Consider the following 19,808-nt stretch of genomic DNA (forward strand, 5'->3'; position numbering starts at 1 on the left):
CATGCAAGTATTTGTTTATATGTGTGTGTGAGAGATGGACAGAGAAGCACAGCAAATTATTTTTGCACTTAACTTGTAAAATGTTTTTCTATGCCTCTTAAGGGAGTTTTCTTAGCGACCTTTACCATGTTGCTCAAACTCCCAAATTCATTCCTGTTGAGTAATTTCTAAAATCAGGCAGCACACTGATATGTGTATGAAACAGCAGCTGGGTAAAACACGGGTCTGTTTTTCACAGCGGGCTGTCCGGACTGGATGTCATTCTGACTTTTGAAATGAATACAAATCAAAATCTTCTTCCAGTAACCTCATAGATCATATCCAAGCTAATTTTCCCATCAGGTTAGTACACAAATGATGCTCGGAGGGAACAGAAAGCAGCATCTGCACATTGAGGGCCTGTTGCACACCCCAAGATCCAGCCCTTCTAGGTCAGCTGCCCAGGTAGAGTGGGGGGAAGCAGGTACCCTGAGGTGGCTTGGGTAGTCACCAGATTGTTAGGAAAAAAAGGAGATGCCATCGTCACCAAAGGTAACCACATTCTTGCCCACGGGAAACTTTTAAAGGGGCAAAGCAAAGTGCCTGAACTGCAGTCCGTGGCTGAGCCCAGCAAGCAGACTGGATTGCTGGAGCAGCTTGGAGGCAATTATATGGTGTTCCTGTACCTCATCTGCAGCATGAAGAATATATCTGTGAAGATAGAGCTTAAAAAACTTTATAAAGAAATTTATAAAAAAGATAACAGAGACATTGCCTTGAACTAGAATTAAAATGTTGTTTTATTTCATTGGTGCTGAAGTGCTTCATGTCAATAGGACTTCTCAAATAGAATTCAAATCATGATACATCTGGATGAAGTTATCTTTTGAAAAAAAAAAAAAGATTAATCTTCTTACTAATGTTCAAAATCAGACATTTATCATGAAACAAATATTTTATTTAAATTTTCAGTCTAAAACCTTTGTAAAATGAAAGTAGTTTACTGCACTGTAATTTGGGAATTACAAGTTCCCTTCAGTTGTAGAGGCTGTAGGCTGTGCCATATGTCACTGGGAGCATGTTTTCTTATACTTTCACAGGAAAATCTTGGGTTTGAATGACAAATTGCATGAATTTGGCAAGACAGCATGGAGAATAAAATAGAAGTGGCTAGCCTCAAACTTCCCTAGACAACTAGGAGCTAGAAACTTGCTGTATGTCATTGACTTCCATGAGCAATGCTGAACAGTAGAATATCACCCTGTTCTCAGCGTTACATTCTGCCCTAAGTCATTAATACAAAACAGATGGCTTTGTTGTTGATTAGAGCTGGTTAGAATCTGAAATTCCCTTTCCAAAGGAAATTTTGGCATTTATATTTATTTTCACTGCAAATTGGAACAAAACATCAAAATTTCCTGGTGGGATATTAAAAATGATCTGGAAACAATGAGTTATTTCACTTGATTGGCAATGAATTGTTTTCTCAATATGTCAAAACCATTGTAGTGCTAAAATTAACAACTCACATAAATGCCAAAACAAAATTATTAAAAAGATAAAGTCACACTGAAACGTCTTGCTTTGTTAAAAGGAAAAGATAAAGTTGAAATGATAAATTCTGATGTTTTCCCAGAATCTGTTTTCCTGAATGTGGCACATTTCCACAAAACATTTTGGTATCAGCTAAGCTGAATTAGCTGATGGAAATGGGTTCTACTAAAAAAATATTCACCCAGTGCTGTTCTTCCAGGGGTAGTCATTCACAGACTCTTCTTGCAAGTTCAAGGATGTAAAAAATCTGAGAAGTAAGACATGCACAAAGAGAAAATCAGTGCTTGATCTGCAGTTTAGAAGCTTCTTTGAAAGCTGCTGTAAAAGATTCCTACAAGCCCTGCAAAATTCCTGTAGTCATCCATGTCACCTTTTATGTTAGGCCCCGCGTGTTCAGGCTCACTTGACAATGCTAGGTGCTGGACAAGTCATCCCTGGCATGGGCCATCATATTTATGAATTTGTAAACTCTGACATTATCTTAGTGCATCTTGTTTCCATCTCCCCAGCAGAATTCTGGTCCTGGCTGCCAGAACCTCCCACTCCCACCCTCCTGTTGCCTACTTTCCCAGAGAAAGTTCCATTAAATTTCACCAGTACGGAACAAAGACTCACAGTTACTCTCCAGGTAGGAACCTTCACCATCGTTCCTTTTCCCATCACAAGAACATCTTTAAAAATATCTAGTTTGCCAGTTAATGACTCTGTTTTTTTCCAATATCATGCTTTCATTTTATCTGTCAACACCAAGTCTCTGCTGTGGGATAGGAGACCATCTGTTAACAATTTTTTTAAGGGTAGAGTAATGTCACTCTTTGGAAGTCACATGCTATTTATCTACAAAGATTAAAAAAAATCAAGATCATGAATTCACATCAGCTTCTTGTGTTACTTTGTGCAACAGTAGCTTTCTGCATCAGTTTCCACTACCCTCCACCAAGGTGTTGCATATATGGTTACACAAAAGGACCGAACAAGATGTAGGACAGATTAGAAACCTGATAAAGTTGCTGCTAGATGAGTTCCATGACTGGTGCGCTTGGGTGCATTGGGGAAGATTATGTTTCTACCGGTGAGTGCCTTACACAAAAGAGAGAAGCACTTCAGAAGAAAAGGGAATAAACCAGGTTTGACATGGCTGGAGATGTATCAGGATAAAGACAAATTGCAGTGACACAGGTGTGTAGGAAGGCTGGCTTTTCTAAAGCACTTAGGCCCCCGTTAGGTACCAAAAAAAAAAGTGGTCTTATTTTCTGGGAGGTCTCAGTTTACTGGATACAGATGCTTTTTGAGAAGCTGCCTATTATACAGGTGCCCAAATGGAAGATGTGTTTCTTCGAGAAGCCCGCATTTAATTGTGGGTGCTGAACACCTGAAAAATGTGACCTTGTACATTTTAGGATATATGGTCCAGAAAGAGATTGTTAAAGATGTTTTAGGTTCAAAAGTTGCTTTCATTATAGGAGACACAATAACTGCAGAAAACGTGTCCATCATTTGGATTTTGGTATACAGTCTCCTTTTGAAAGTATGCTGCTAGATAAAGTCACCTCCAGCTGGAATGGGCTGGGAGATTTTGCCAACTCCCCTGCTGTTAGCTTAACACCCATGTTTATAAATACTGCGAATGTCCTGTGCTTAGTGAAACAGTTGCACGCAGTAAAATCTGGAAAAGCAGCCTCCTGAGGGCAGATGTCCTAATGCACTCTGCTAGCAAAGTCTCTCTTGCCCTTTATCATATAAAATTAGGCAAAGGCAAACATACTTCTACAAAAATACTATTTCCATAGAGTTTGAAGAAATCAAATATATAAATACATATCCAATTCCCAAAAGAGTCATCTGAAGTCTGCCAAGACAGAGTTAGTTATTTTAAAGACCTTAGATGATTCTACCCAGGATTAATAAACAATTTTTTCTTACCGAGCCTGTGGTAAACTGTTGTTTCTCAGCTCTTCACAAATTAGTGACTATGAACCAAAAAAAGCACATGACTACCAGTATGATTTTTATTGTAGTGAGTACTTAAAGAATGAGAAAGAAATGAAATTAGTGAGAGCCCTTGGGAGTGTGGGAAGAGGGCTTAACCAAATCTGTGTGATTTTCCCCCCTTTTGTCTGGTTTCTGTTGTCTTTTTCATTTCCTTATGTCTCATTAAGCAGGGAAAACAAGCTTGTTACTTTCAAGCTGTTCTGGGTGGGTGAAGCCTTTGCTGGTCAGCCCTGGGGGATGACTGGCCAACACTTACTGCATCATTTTTCACACTGCTCATAGGGTGGTGGTCCTCCGCACTGCTGCCCAAAACACTCCAGGCAAAGCCCAGGGCACAGAGAAAGGCTAGAGGGCCAGACACCCCTCATGCGCACAGGGGAGCACAGGGCCCCCCATGACACCCACTTACACCTTGGTTGGTCACTGTAGGATCTGGGAATGCTGATTGCTCTATACGGAGCTCCAGTAGTCCCTTTGCTGGCTGTCCTCAGTGCCTGTCTACCCCTGAATGAGGATAGAGGTTACACCTTAACTGAGCAGAAAACCTTCCTGAAGGTGCTTAGGTACACTCTGAAGCAGCAGAGATTTTGTGTTACCTCCCCTGTGTAACAGCCAGGCTCCCCATGCAGCAGCAGCAGCAGCAGCAGCAGCAGCAGCAGCAGGTCGCTGATCACCAGTAGATTAAGAACAGACCTGGTTAATGTCCTGGCTCAATCAAAATCTGATGGGTGGAGGTGGAGCAAATGGATCCATTACATGAGCAAATGCACAGCCGCTCCTCTGGGTAGATGTATGCCGAGTTTCAGCTAGGAGCAGTTTCACAGGCCAGCTCCGAGTCCTAAAAGCAAGGCTTTAAGATGGAGAGAGTGACCAGCTGTGAATGCGAGAGGAATTGCTGCACAACACGCCATGCTGTGCAAATCCACACAGTGTGCTTTTTTGCCCCAGCTCTCAATACTAGAAATACTCACATCTGGTCATTTTTCTTGTACCACACACTCAGCCTTACAGGAAAAGTTGTGGAAACAGGGACCTTCTCTGGAAGCCGCAGTGATGCTGGAGGCAATGCAGAAGTGAGGGGGTGTGAGGGCGTCACCGCTGTCCCTGCTTAGGGCCAAAACACTGCTTACTGGTCTCAAAATTCCAGCCAAGACTGTGGGCATTGCTGAGAGTAACACAATAAGCACTAGGTGCTATCTAGCTAACCCACTGATGCTGAAGACCCTGATAATAAGGTACCAGCATTTATTGACAGGGGCACTACCTTTCTGCTCCTTCTCCCCCCTCCACCCCCACACCAGCCCTCATTGCTAGAATGCACAAAGGGATCACGGTAAAGAGAAACAGGAGATGATGTGGAGCAGCTGTAGCATTTCTCTGCCAGGGCAGACCTGAAGGTATAAGAGCCTGGGCTTTTGATGTTCAATATCTGTAAGCGCCTCCAAGTTTGAAACACGTGAACTCTCTGCAGCTGCTCCTGCTTGGACTGCCCACCTCAACTAAAACACAGAGCTATAAAGGCTTTACTTTTATTTCTTGTCTTGAGTTTCTCCTGGGGGGCTTTGACAGAACAAATGCTGTCAAAGGAGCGATTAGGAGCACCATTTGTAGGGGAAGGGTCCCCAGTAATGGGGCTGGAGGAGCAGGAAGGTGACACAAAACAAAACAGTGACTTGCAGCGGTGAAAACGTCAGGAACCTGGAATCAAACCAAGAGACCCACACAAAATGAGTGAAATTTATTGTGATGAACAGGTAATGAAGTACCAATGGGTAGCTGGATGATACATGTGTCCCCTGTTACTTCTATTGACAAATAAATCATAAACACTGAATGATGATCCCATCCACAGCCTTTCCTCTGTTTTTCCCCCCTTCGTTTCTTCACTTTTTCTTCTTTAATGTCAGCTATAGTTTTAGCCAGAAATTTTACTCCATAGTATGTGTTTCAGGCATTGGGTACTTCTTATACTGCACTGCAAATCTTGTGTTCCTTGTGAATATGGATAAGAGAATGTCAGATTTTTTTAATGAATTTTGCTCATGAATTCTATCCATTTTTTGCTGTTTGCCAATATAAGCAGATAAACTGAGGATGGCAAAGCTCAAAATTTTATTCTGCATATGTTTATTTTTTTTGCTAAGTCCCTCTGTGATTTTTAATAAGTTTGGTTTTCTTTCAAAAATATGTTTCAAGACACTGCTTTTAAAAAAATTAAACAAAAGCCTTCCTTGGCAAGCATTGCCACACCGGTTACTCAAATGAACATGTGAAAACAAACTAGAAATGGCCAGAAGGAAACAAAGTGGTTGCTTCCAAGAGCCAGCAGGGTAGTTTTTCTCTGAGACCGAAAAGAAAAACTCCCTTGACTAGGTAGCACTTGTGCTTCATGACGTGAGGCTAAAATCCAAGAAGTTATTCTGCCCAGTGCTGCTGCTGCTCTAACCAAAAGCACTGTGTCCCACAAGTGGGATCCTGCACTGGCACTGAAATTTCCAATGGGAACGTGGAGAGCAGCACTGGAGGTGTCTCTGAGGTTGTGAACATGAGAAATGAGAGCGATGTGAAAGAAGAGCACTCTGCCTGACCTGCACATCGGCAGCTCAGTGAACGATTACAGGGTTGGGGCACATCAGAGATCACCAAACAGACTTTCCTGCCTTGCTCACCTGAGTCGCACTGGAGAGCTACAAGATGACAGACAGTGCATTGCCCTTGGGTTTTGATTCATGATTCATGATTGGGCCATGTCAACACCGGTGTTCCAGCCACAGGGAAACAGCCTACCCAGATGGGAAGAGAATGTGTCATTTGAGATAGCTGCTGCTTTGAACCATCTCATTACATAGTTAGTTACAGCAGTTAGCAGTATTACAGCCTGACGGAATGACCGACCTTATGAAGGAAACTTGACTTTTATACCAGAAGGCCTTGAATTTTGTAAATGCGCATACCTTCCCCCATTCTGTAAGGGCGTGGACAAGGTGGAACCAGAGGTGCATCTGGAAATGTGCATGCATTGGATCGCAAATTACAGCAGAACTTGCAGAGACTGCCACATGCTGTAATTGGTGAACCGGCATCTGGGATCTGAAGCTCTACCAAACAATGAGAGCAGCTGGCAGAGGAGGGAGAGAATAGTTCTAACTCTTTGAAGTGCTGAGAACAGGGCATAGTTTTGGCCTGGAAGCCCTGGGGACACATCCCCAGCTGAAGTCCCATGCTCTGAGATGCACTGCAGTCTGCCCCTGACATCTCCCCCTTACCACAGGGTCAGGAGATGCCACGCCACAAGGTTTGGTCAACCAGAGGTTTGGTCAACCAGGACAGAGCAGCACCCCTTCTTTGAGCCTGTGGCAGGGCAGAGTTGCACAAGGACAGGCAGAGAAGCAACTGGAAGGAGTGGCAGAAAGTGACGGCAGGAGAATTCAGCTTGCCGGAGCCCAACATGCTGCACTGCGGGGGCTGGTATGAGTGACAGAGGATGACTGCTGGTGGGTAGGACAGGAAAGAAAGTGAGATCCCTGCCATATCCAGATGTGTGGAAATCTTGAGAGATAGATGGTGTGTATGAGTCCACTTGTCACATGTCCAGGTTTTTAGTAACAATCAATAGTTACTCTGGAGGAAAAATGACAGCGGTAACACGATGAAGAACCACCGGGTCTGCAGAAAGTACTTGTACTGCAGGCAAGTCATTAGGCATTGCCACGGGGGGGCTGACTCATGCTGGAGCGCTGCTTTCTCCCAGCTGTCAGGTAGCAGCGCTGGTTTAGAGTGATGCTGTTGTCCTGCTCAGCCTTTGGTTCTTTCCAGCGGTCATCAGGAACTTCAGCTGCTTGGCAGAGATTGAAATCCCATGGTTGCTAGTCTCAGGGAAATTCTCAAATTATGTGTTAGAAATGTTAAAGACAGCATTGCCCCCATAAGTGGATTATTTCTTGGAAACAGGTCAGACCGTGTGTGTAAGAAACCAAGAAACAGCAGTTTCTGAAGACAAACAATAATGAGGTGGTTCATCCCTGGTTTCTGTAATATTACACAGCTATAATGCTAGTCAAATAAGCTGGTACTGGTATGTCCGTCATCCAGCTGCCTCTCAGCTGCGCTGGAGAAGTGTCCTGCTCACTTCAGTGCTGTGTTGCTGAAACTTTCTCCACCTGTGCCCCAGAATTACCTCTGTGCACACCCTGTGGCTTTAGGACCGTATAAACCAGCCACGTAAAAGGCTTCTTGCATTGTCCAGTGTTACCTCTTTACCACTGACAGATTGCTCCCTAAAGCTCAAGGTCTTTTTAATCTAGTGCTTTGTAATTTGAAATTGTGGAATAGCACTGAAATCACAAAATAGAGCTTTCATTGTTTCTTTCTGAAAAGTTTTCTGCCTTTATTTTTACACAGTTGGTCTCTGTAGCCAAACCTATGGTGTGATTTGTCTTGCTATCCCCACTGGAAATATATCAGGCAGGACTTCTCTTCAGACTGGTTATTTACACCTTTCAGGTGCTTTGTACCCTGTTAGCTATGAAATACCCAATATTCTAAATTCTCCATTTTTAGAACAACAGTTCTCTGAACAAGTGCCCCTTTCTCATTATACTTTTTCTCAGCAGTGGACTTTCTTTCAGAATAAAACCTAAATCAGAATTAAAATTAAGATGTCTTGTTGTCTTTGGCAGATTGAGCTCAATCACAAAAAAAATAAAGAAGAAAGAAAAGAAAAAAAGGGTTGTCTTTTTATGATGGGTGTAAAGTTTGAAGAGTGAGAGCATTCTTAGAAATGTGTTGCTAGCACTTGCTTATTATAGCGAACCCCCAACAGAAAAAATGAATTTGATTTCTTTTAAGGAAATATGTTTTGATGCTTGCATTGCATTCACACAGCAATGGGTCAGCTGCACCCTCTTAGCTGCTGCAGCATCCCAGCTCCTGCAAGGCTGTTGCTTAAACAGGCAGTTATGTTCGCCTTATCCCAAAGTTTCAGATCGAGCAAATGAGCAGCAGCAAACCGCTAACAAGAGACACATGACAGAATAAGTGTTCATTGCCTTTCTGTTGGGTCAGTTCTCCCTGTTTGAGGAGAAGGCTGTAACAGCATTGATGTCCTGTCTGCAAACAATATATTGCACTGCAGGGAAATTCAGCCAGTGTGGTGTCAGTTGCTGTTTCATTTATTTATTCTCTTAGATGCTGAATTGTCACAGCCCGTTGTCTGTCAAACAGCTGTCTGCAGTCTGGTCTTAAAAACTTAGCACCTAGACCTGATTAGAGCAAGTTCAAGTGTTTACTTTATGGAGCAGGGCTTGTGCATTTCATACAATAATCAGTGAACAGATATTCTTTCCATAGCAACCACACCGCAGCAATGCTTTCCTTTCGGGTCTTCTGTGGTTGTTGGCTGAAATGGTATCAGTCCTTCAAGCCATAAACACATCATATTCTTTTACCAAACAATATTGCCTTCAGATTAAGACCTTAATATTTTTGTACGTCAGATAGAAAGTCATTCATACATATTATGCCTAACGCCATTGTATCAGAGGAAGAAATTGTAGAAATGCAACTAAGCATAATCATTAAAAGCTTAATTTGTCTTTGTTTTGTATACCTACAACATCCATTTCTCAGTATTGTCAATATTTTACTTTGCCACTGCGATTGCCGTTAACTATTTACTTGCTGAATTTCAACATTCAATCATTTATTAAAAATTTGAAATCTACAGAGGTGATAAAGTGTGAAAAAATGCCTAAAATCAGATCCAATTTTGTTTTATTCTGTGCATGTATTGCTGTCATTGTTAGCTGACATTCCCTTAGCAGACTGTACTTTGCCCATAATCTAATCTATCCTGAAGAGGCAGGCAGCAGTGTATAAAATGATTATAAGGATCTTCAAGTGTCTTCAAGGATTTTCTGTACTTGGGCTGCAAAAGCATTTTGATCTGCTGTTGATAGAATGGGCACAATAAATCCCATTGTTATGGCTCCTAGAACACCACCTATTAATAAGGAACAATCTGGAGGGCAAGGAACATGATACAAATTCATCACAAGTGGACTCAGAAATAATCTGACTGGTTTTGACTGTGTTGCCTGGCGTCACAGCAGATGTGACTTCCAACCCCTTGCTGCAAGTCACATATGGTTAGCTCTCCCTTTCTGCCTGGAGAACACAGGTTTTTCTGGTTGTGATGTTTTGCTCCTACCTACCTCCAGCTATTCTGAATTTTTTATTATTCGGTAAAAAATGTTGCACCTGCAGCCATGTGCAACTATAAAGGCATCATTTTGGGGGCTGAAACACATTCTTTTTGGCTGCCTCTTGAAGGCCACTGCCTGTGTGTTATCTCACTACTTGATTTTTCACAAGATTCTGGACCAGCAGCATGCAAGCCAAGTTTTGCGCTCTCGAGTGTTTGAGATACTAAAAAGCAGCAAGCGCTTATATCGCTAATGCCAGCTCGCTCCTACCGCAGCCGCTTTGCACATCAGTCACGTATCTTCCCTTTCTACACTAATGCTCTGAAAAGTGTGCAGCCCTTGGGCTGTGGAATAGCTGCTGACCATGGGTGTGGGTGGCTGCTGCCTGCTCTGGGGGTTTTACTGGTTTGTTTTGTATTAAACTGGTGCCACTCTTAAACTAAGCCTGGCCACTTCACTTGTCCAGTTGCTTTTCCATCCCGCTGGCAGACCCTGCTCATGTTGTTTTGCCTGACACAAATCTGTCTGGCTGCCCTGACGTAATCTGTTCACTCGACTAATTCCCAGGTTGTTTATAATGGACCCCATCCAACACCCACTGAAGGCAACGCAACCTTCAGCTGCCTCAGCAGCTGTCAGACCAGGCCTATAAAACAGGGACTTTTTGGCTAATTTCAGGGTATTTGGAGCTTGGTTTACTTGAAAACTGTACAGTATGTTTGGATTGGGAGGAAAGGAGGAAAGGCAATAGAAAAAATTAGCTTGAGGTGGCATCTTCCACTTTCCAAGTGTTTTGGAGACACTTTGGAGGAAAAGACATTGTTTGGATGAAGCTAGTCACCCAGACCCCTGCAATGGTCAGGAGGTGGAGGGGGTCGCACTGGGCAGGACTCCTCACCCCTTCCAACCTCCCCTCTGTGAACAGGGGAGCCTATTCTCCATCAGCTGTGTGGGCGGTGGGTTTAGACCAGACATCTAGTTACTAGACATCCATCAGTGGATCCTGCGGAGACACAGATAGATCTAGGATGGATCTCACCATTTGACCCTTGAAAAATAAATCTTTTTGGTTATTCCATCCAAGAACACAGGAGATTAAGGAGTGGCTCCTCTAGCTGCCTTGGGGAGTTCAAATTCACCTTGGGGAGAAGGGGAGCTTCTTACTACAGGAAACAATTGGCATCACCTGGAGGGACCTCAGTTTCTTCCTCCCAATGCCAAAGAGACAGTAGATTAGCTTCAAATGGTGGTACATTTCTCGCTAGCTGCTTCTGACATGTATTATTCTTCATTTTTATACAATATTGTATTATTCTTCATTTTTAAAAAGTATTACTTTGGTCTAGAAAAAGCATTTTATTGAATGCTCATTAGCCACTCCAGGCACTACTCATAAATCCTTCTCTGTGGCCCAGAGACTCCATTCTGACAAGAGTGTGGAAGTCTTGTATAGATTGTTTTGCAATTCTACTTAAGCTATCCATACATCAGATTTTAGTTGTGACTGTCATTCGCAAGATACATTCTCAGGCAGGTTTTTGTCGATACAGAACAGCTTCCCACAGTTCAGGTATAATGCTAAAGCTTCCAGTAAAGCTGATGCTGCTGCCTTTTGCAGGCAACACACTCAGGCTCCAAATCTTAAACCCCAAAGGGCATCAATCATTAGTAGATCTGCTGCACAGTGTAATCTGTAGCAACTTGCCTTAAATAAAATATAATTAAGGTGATATAACAGCAGCTGTGTCCAATAACATTTCTTAATGGTTAATTTAAGGGAAACGAATTTCCAATTTTGTTGTCTGGGTACTTTTGTTTTCTCCTCTTTTTATTTAAAGACATTTTTTTCAAAGAGCTGTGACCACCCACATTACTATTACTTAGCAATAGATCTGATTTCTGGCTGCAGGGAGAATTAAAAAACACGGCGATAGTTTGGGGTAGGGGAATCCACCTTTCATAAAAACTTTTCAGATTTCATCTGCATTTTGAACTAATATAGGAATTGGTCCATGCCAAACAAGAGAGGCAGCTTCTGGGTTGCTTTGTTTGATTCTGGCTATAAAGATGTATCTAGAAGGGCTTTGGAGTTCCTGTTTTCAGTGTACACTGCAGATGCACCTTGATCCCATTTTGGAGCAAGACCAAGTGAACCTAGACCATTGTAGCAACCTGGTTTCCACCAGAGGTAAAAAAAAAAAAGAAATCCATCGCATTCAGGTCAGGTGCTTGAGACAACTGGTTGACTGGGATGGAGAGTGTGCTGCAACACACAGCTGCTGTCAGCTACACCTTGCAACATCCATTGCTTACCTCATGATTTCAAAGGCAAACGGCAATAAATTCAATGTAATTACAGTTCTCCAGGCTGCAAAAAGACAATATAATCAACATGTAGATTAGGCCTTGTTAGTTTTTTCAGAGTATACTCCTAGTGGTGGGCACTGTCCAGTTTCAATTGATTCCCGAGAGTGAACTCTCATTAGTAAACTCAGAGTCAAGCATACTGTTTTTCTACAGCCTCTAAGCTAATAGATAATAATAATAAATAATAATAATTCCTATGTGTTTGGTTTTCCCCTGCAGGTAACATTTTGACGCCAATATGGGAAAGCAAAACAGCAAACTACGCCCTGAAGTCATGCAAGATTTGCTAGAAAGTACAGACTTTACAGAACACGAGATCCAGGAGTGGTACAAAGGCTTCTTGAGAGACTGTCCAAGTGGACATTTATCTATGGAGGAGTTTAAAAAAATATATGGGAACTTTTTCCCTTATGGGGACGCTTCTAAGTTTGCGGAACATGTATTCCGCACTTTTGACGCCAATGGAGATGGAACAATAGATTTCAGAGAATTCATCATAGCCTTGAGTGTAACGTCGAGAGGTAAACTGGAGCAAAAGCTGAAGTGGGCATTCAGCATGTACGACCTCGATGGGAACGGCTACATCAGTAAGTCAGAGATGCTGGAAATCGTGCAGGTATGTGCTGCTCAGAGGCATCCCTCAGCCTCCCTCCTTCCAAGCAAATTGTGAAACAATATTGCAATGAGACAATGAATGAAAAAATCTGGCAGCGTTTGGGTGTTTATGATCTTGGTTCTCTGTATAACTGCTTGAATATAAAATGTTGTTTCATTTGGCAAAGATTGTGTCACAATTCGAACTACAGTATTTGATAGCCATTGCGAGTTTTTCCTGAGCAACATGTCTCATGGGAAGTTCTCCCTTGGAAGTTCTGTTGGGCTGGAGCATAGCAACTAACCTGCAGATAAATGTGATTCTGTCCTCTGGGAAATCACAGTCAATTAATTACAATTAATTACAGTTGGACCAAATAGGCATCTTATATAAACCAGGTAGTGTACTTTAAAGGAAGGCAGGCTTCCTCCACAATAAGAAACACATTTACTTTGAAATTGTGCTGTTATGAAGAACCAGCTCACATATTTTAAAAGGGGTCTGCCTGCCTAATTCCAGTCAGGTCTGCATACTTACTATCATACTAGCTGTTGTCATATTAAGTTGCTAGTACAGACAAACCTTATCTGGGTAGACAATGATTCCATACATGGCTTCTTTGGATGTGTTTTCTTGTGGTGTTAGTAGGAGTCCCACCTCACTTTGGCTTCCTCTAACATGTTTTTACCCTTAAGGCACATCACTCTACTGAAAGCTTTAAAACATTTCTTGACATAGTAGTATATTTACACAGCTTGAAACTGTATAACGCAGAGCTGTTTAAAAGAAAAAAAAGAGAAAAAAAAAAGTCTGTTATCAAGATCCTTTCTTTCACTGGAAATCTTGAAGTGCTGGCTATGTACTGTATTATTCAGACATATTTGTGCTGGAAATCAAGGGAAAGGGACAACACACAAACTACAGGCTGTAATGGCAAACTGTGTGTACGGAGTCAGCCTGACACGTGGTGCCTTTGCCTTTTGACCGGGGCTCTTCCCGTGTCCTCGGAGCAGCAGCTAACACCAGCCCTGGCCCTGCTTCAGCATGACCAGATACAAAGCTCAGCTGTAAATGTAGGGTTGTTGTGGCATCCCCCTACCCTGGGGTTCTGTATCTGCACTAAAGAGCAGGGTTGCATTCGTTTCTGTGCCATGACAAACCCCATGGAATATCTGCATTAGAACATACTCTGTTCCTTACACATCTTCCTCTCCACTGGGTAGGGTAAACAGGCTGTCAATTATTGTTTTTCTAGCACCATTTCTCCTTACGAGAAAACACAGAGAATCCCAAAAGAACTAACAAAGTACAAAGCAAACCTGAGTGGATGCCTGCTCTCCAGGAGGAGGAGAGGCCCCAGGGACCGCAGGACCCCTTGCTGCTCTCCTGTAGCCCTGGAAAGCCTCAGCACTGAACAGCAGCACAAACTCCCCAGACCAGAAGATTTACAAACAGGGAGAACAAGGCCACAGATGCGTTCGTATCAAATTTAATGAAAATGTCGGTGGCTGGATTCTCCGTAGCAAGCCAAGCGAGGATCAGCAAAGCTGGCAGCTTTTTCCTGTTATCCCAGATCCACTCACCAGCATGTTTAGAGGCTGAAAGGCTCCACCTCCTCCTCATATTCATATTGGTACCAAATCGAGCATTGTCCTTTACAACCATGATGCCATCATCAAGTGAAACAACAGCTTAGGGATCAGTGTAGGGTGACATTTTGTCAGTTTGTACATCCAACCCAGACCAACACTTTGACTGCACAAAGCCCTCAGCCTGGCACTCCAGCCCTCCTACTGCCCTGCTTGGGAGGTTTGGCTCTATCCTCCTTTCAGATTGCACCTGGAACTCAACTGAGCAATGCTTTGTCTCATTTACTCTCACCTCACATTTTTAGGGGCCACATAAAAAGCAATTAAGACCTTAAACAGCCCAATAAGCCTGAGCAACAGTCCCTTCTATGCCATGAATCACCAGCAGGTTTTCCAATCAGGAAAGCTGCCCTTTCTGTGATGGAGCTTCCCATAACGCAACATGCTTGTAGATCTCACCCTGTTCTCTTCTTCCAGTTTTTTATGATCACAGTGATCTCCCTGTATCACAAGGGTAGGATTTGTTGCATAGTCTCTGGAAACATGTTCGGATGGTATGTGAAACTGAAGTAGGAGAGCACATTTTCTTGCTTTATTGAGGGGTTCCTTTGATGTAGAGTGATTAGACTTACAAAAAAAAACAGCTAACAACTATCACTTTCATTTATAAAAGATGATTATTTTTTAATATGGAAAGACAGGATTCTGTATCAAGTGTCTTCCTGGGGGCCCTCAGCCGTCACAATCTTTCTGATAGTGAAAAACAGAACTCTGTTATATCTCTGATACATGTCTCAGAGGAACCTATTACAAGTCTCGTATCTAGCATACATTAGCATATTGATATAGCAGGATTTATTATGTTTTCATTGGGATTTTTGCATGAGACAATACATCAAAGTGAATGCTAAAAGAAACACCATCAATCTACAAGTCTTAGTCTTACAGAAAAATACTGTCTGTGTTACTGTGGGATTACTGTATCTTAAATAATATAGGGGCAAGGCACGCTTTTCTTCCTTTTCAGCCTGTTCTTTGTGCTTTGAAAGTCCTCCCTCTGTAGTGTTTTTCACTGCTGTGCTGGTGGTTACTTGCATTTCCTTTCTCATGCTCTGGCCTAACCCATCACCACCGCAGGCGATGCAGGTATCGCACTCTTGCTCGACAGTGGCAACAAGGTGTTTGCAGTAACGGTGACAGCAGCAGCAGCACTGAAACAGCGGACCCACTGGCTAAGATGGCTCATGGCCCACAGGAGCACCTAGTCACTGGCTAGCTGCCAAGGAGACGCATGTGAATGGCCCACAACAGCTTTTTGAAGCCAGTTCTCTCTGCAAAGCAGTGGACTAGAGGGCAAAGCACTTGCACTCCCTTAAGCTCTGTTAACCATGTGCACACGGCCTAACACAGACTCACCATGCCTGCCCATGACCCTCCCCTAGACAAGCACCCCAAAAGCCTCGCTTAGAGACACACATGAGCCATCCACATGGAGCTGGCTGCACAGTTTGGAGGATCACATAACTTGAAGGACTTTAGTGGTGGGCTGACGATTGCAGAACCTAATGCAAGGAGGTCCATGGGATGCTGCTACACCTACCGGGCACAGCGCATCTGCAGAGTACTGTGGGAAGATGTTTCATAGTCTTTCCTCTTAACAGACCTCACCACAGATCCTCTCAGATTCTTCTCCCCTAGAAATGCTTTTCATGTCTCCCATATGTTTACCTATAATCTAAATAGCCCAGACCACCCAAAAATAGCTGCAGACCAGCTAGAAGAGCCTTGTTTGTTCCCCTTGCTGGAATGGGACATATTTGGTGAGAGTCTCTTAAAATAAGAGTTCAAATAAGAGATGGAAACCTTGTTCTAAGGATACATTTTTCACCATATGGAGTCATAAGGCATATTAAGAATAGTGAGCTGAGAAACAAGAATAACACTTTCAGTTTAATACGAACAAGGGACACACGTTTCGCTTGCTGGGCTAGTTTATTTGTAAGCCAGAAAGAAACACAAGCTGATATGGGAAGAAGCAGAAGCTGATAGGGCTCTCAGTGAAGACAGTGTCAAAAATCCCCATGAGACTGAGAGGAAAGCAATTTTTTCAGGCCAATTATTCACTTCATGAGACATTTAGCTGTCAAAATTTATTTCAACAGAGTAAAAAGCATTGACTGAAAATTTGTGCTGTCATTGCTGCCATCACCGTAAGGAGCTCTTTGACACTTTGCCAAGTATAGCAGGGAAGTGCAGCCCCCCCCAGGGTTTCTGATCCCAGTGCAGCAGTGGCAGCCAGCGACTGGGGGCAAAACCTATGCAAATGGGCAAAGGGGTGAGATCTGCCCTAAATCACCCATTGCTGCTCATCCACATCCAGGTGGAAAATCAAAGAGGAGAGCTCAGCAGGGAACCAGCCGGTTCAGATGAAGCTGGAGCCTGAGCTTGCTCCAGTGATGCACACAGGGCTCTGGAGGCACAACTTTTTGGTGGCATTCAGGGACACCATGGAGCTGTAAGGAGCCCTTCTATCAGAAGTCCACCTGCAAAAGCTGCCCTGACTCAGGCAGCTGCTGATAGATAACAACCTCCAAACCTTCTCCTGCTGAATGCCACCAATGGCTTTCAGGCCAAGTGTTGCGAGGCCAAGGAGCCATACTCCACGTGGAGTGGAGCTCCTGCAGCCTTTTTGTCCCAGGTTGGAGCCCGGGGTTAGTACAGCCCAGCTCCATGTAATTAGCGCACGAAACCAGCTTCCTTTCAAAGCTTGCTCTTTCAAACACGCAATAAAGAGCTCTGTGTAGCTGCATTGCATTAATATGGGGCAAGCCTCAAGACTCTTAATCAGCTTTAGCTGGCTTTTACTTTAGGAAAACTTCCCACTGAACTTCTGAGTAAGGCCATAAGAATTTGTCCAGAGTAACCATTTTCAGCATGAAAGGAATGCTTACTATGTTATTCCCATCTGGCTTTCCTAGAATATCTCATCTGTTATTCCCTTCGCATGCCTCTGTGAAAAGGACCCTGTAGGATGAAGTCATCCTGAAGTGCTTGCTTTTTTTTTTTTTTTTTTGTCCTAAAATCTGCATATTCTTACTATGGTTACTTTGATCAGGGTAAACATGCCTGCAGTCCCGGTCTGGGGCATTCCTCCCACACTTTCAATACAGATTCTCTGCTTTGCCGTCCTCTCACCCGGAGTGAATGACCCCTCAGCCTCTCTTCCTACCCCTGACAAAAGCCAGACAGCTTAAGATGCTTAAACACTGGCAGATTTATAAGCTTCATCTCTGCTTTGACCCCTGCAAGACTTGCATGCTGATGAGGATGAGGAAGGTGTAAATTCCTACTGCCCACCCTCTCCTTTTTTTCCTTCCCCTATTGCCTCCTTCCCCCTATGCTCACGTGCTTGGATGTTCATCCATTCTTCTGTTCTCCTGGTTATCAGATGATCATCATTGTGTGGACAGCATCCCTGGCTATACAGAGGCTCTGCCCAATACCCTGGCACCCTAATTCTCTTGGGAGCCTTTGGGTATTCCCGCAGTGCAAATGATGATGACGATGAAGTCAATGATTAAAGCCCACCACTTTTCCATTCAGCCAGCAGCTGTTCATCCTGAAACAGTCTCCTCTGTTCCACTGCTTGGATCCATAGCCAGCATTACAGGCTTATGGGAGGGCAGAGCAGAAAATCCACGGCCACAGTGCTGGCGATATAACTGAGGGAGCAGATGTCTGACTGCACTGAGCATAACTGATGAACAATTAATTAAACAGACAAATGCCTTTCTCAGGATGTAACTTGTTTAAAGTTATTTAAAGGCCAGGAGATGTGAAAGGTGAGCTGCTGGTGGAGGAGAAGCCAGCAAAATGGCCAAGTGGGTGGTTGCTTCCTTGTGTGAGTGTAAAATGTCTGTGCTGCTTAGTGGCATCCTCCAGCTGGTGAATCTCTGCTGTTACATTCCTGCAGCCAGCCCTTGGGGACCCTGGGCCGGATGATGGGAGCGTGCTCGGCGGAGTGCCTTCATGAATGGGAAAAGGGGAGAGGGGAGATCCAGTGAGCAATCCTGGCTTTGCGCCAAGGACCTCCCTTCCCAGAGCAGGAGAAAGTAGAGAACAAATAGCTAAAGCCATCATGCCTGTACTAAGTTAACAACTGACCACTGCAGACACTGTGTTGGTTGGGAAACAAGAATTCCAATCTGTGGAAGAAAGCAATTCACATCTACAGGCCAGGACTGGGGGGCAAAGTGACTGCCCAGTGCAGCACCCATCAGCCAGAGGCCAATGAACTGCAGTGGGAAGCAGAAGGAGTTGGTCGGACCAGGGCAGCGCTGCCGTGGGCTGGGATGTGCTGCCTCTCCTGGAGGTCTCCGGGAGGGTCCCTGGAGGCCACCACCCTGTAGCTCTCTGCCTGCTGCTGTTCTCCCAGCTGTGTGGCGCTGTAAAGATATCTAACACAAAAACCACTTGTTTACTGGTACGGCATGCTCACATTTGCAGGCAATGTTCAGATAACCAGTTCAGAGACAACTACTCATCCTTGTTTTAAAATTAACATCACCCTTCTTTTAGGGGTGGCTAGTACCATATGTGACTAATGGATTTGTCAGTGTAGGGAATAGCTATGGGTGGCACCAGTGCCGTGTGGGACCAGAACATCTGTTCTCTGTGGAACGAATTGTGAATGAGGTTTTCAGCAGTGTACACACACCAACCCTCAAGGAAAAGGCCACCTCCTTGCCGGTCAAGTCTTCATTATCTGTGAGACACGTCAAATGCAGGGAGCGAGTCACTGCCCACCCTGCAGGCAGGATGCTGACCAAGGCAAGGAGAAAAGCAAGAGAGGAGGTGGGGGAAAGCAAAGGCAGGGTGAGGGGACAGGGGTGGTGAGGATGGAGCCTGGGTGGCTGAAGCATGGAGACACACCACAGTGCAGGACAAGACCTCAGTGGTCTTATTGTTCCCCCAGGCACTGGAAGCCTCCAGTGCCTAACATGCTGTACAAGCGATAAATTCATCTGAAGACTGTTGTGATAAGGAAAAATACGACCTCGGTCCAAACCCAGATTGTGTTTGGCCATGACTAAATAAGGCAGCACAGTATTTCAAAAGAGCATCCCTCTGAAGAGGACAGCTGCATGTACTGGTGCCACCCATCCACCTTCAGCATCCAGAGCCGATGTTCTAGGATATTTTCTGTCTATTTCTGTCATACCCCTGCATTAAGCTAATGTGTTTCTTACCAGCTCTTTGCTCCTGTCGTATCACACAGGCAATCTATAAGATGGTTTCTTCTGTAATGAAGATGCCAGAAGATGAGTCGACACCAGAGAAGAGGACAGAGAAGATCTTCCGCCAGATGGACACCAACCGTGATGGTAGGCATCCTCCAGACACTGGAGCAGCCTCCTCTGCCCTCATGTTGGGTGCTTGGGGTGTCCTGCCCACACAGGGCAACCCCTCAAACCCACCACTCCTCCTTCAGCCACCCAGGCAAAGCCACCACCACCCACAGCCCGCGGG

At 44.1% G+C, this 19,808-nt stretch overlaps 1 protein-coding gene across 6 annotated transcripts in view; it reads left to right on the forward strand.

Annotated features, from left to right (window-relative positions):
* NCALD (neurocalcin delta) overlaps positions 1 to 19,808 on the forward strand; it is a 60,769-nt gene that overhangs the window by 30,528 nt on the left and 10,433 nt on the right. For 2 of the 6 annotated variants that reach the window (XM_055799521.1, XM_027777671.2), the window contains exons 2-4: positions 2,043 to 2,161; positions 12,315 to 12,711; positions 19,558 to 19,663. In XM_055799521.1, coding sequence (XP_055655496.1) covers positions 12,334 to 12,711; positions 19,558 to 19,663 — 484 coding nt within the window. In that variant the 5' untranslated portion in view covers positions 2,043 to 2,161; positions 12,315 to 12,333. The remainder of the gene's footprint in view (positions 1 to 2,042; positions 2,162 to 12,314; positions 12,712 to 19,557; positions 19,664 to 19,808) is intronic. The other 4 variants (XM_055799522.1, XM_027777672.2, XM_027777670.2 and 1 more) reach the window with 2 other exon arrangements.

The sequence above is a fragment of the Falco peregrinus genome, chromosome 3 (genome assembly GCF_023634155.1).
Source record: "Falco peregrinus isolate bFalPer1 chromosome 3, bFalPer1.pri, whole genome shotgun sequence".
Lineage (NCBI taxonomy): Eukaryota > Metazoa > Chordata > Aves > Falconiformes > Falconidae > Falco > Falco peregrinus.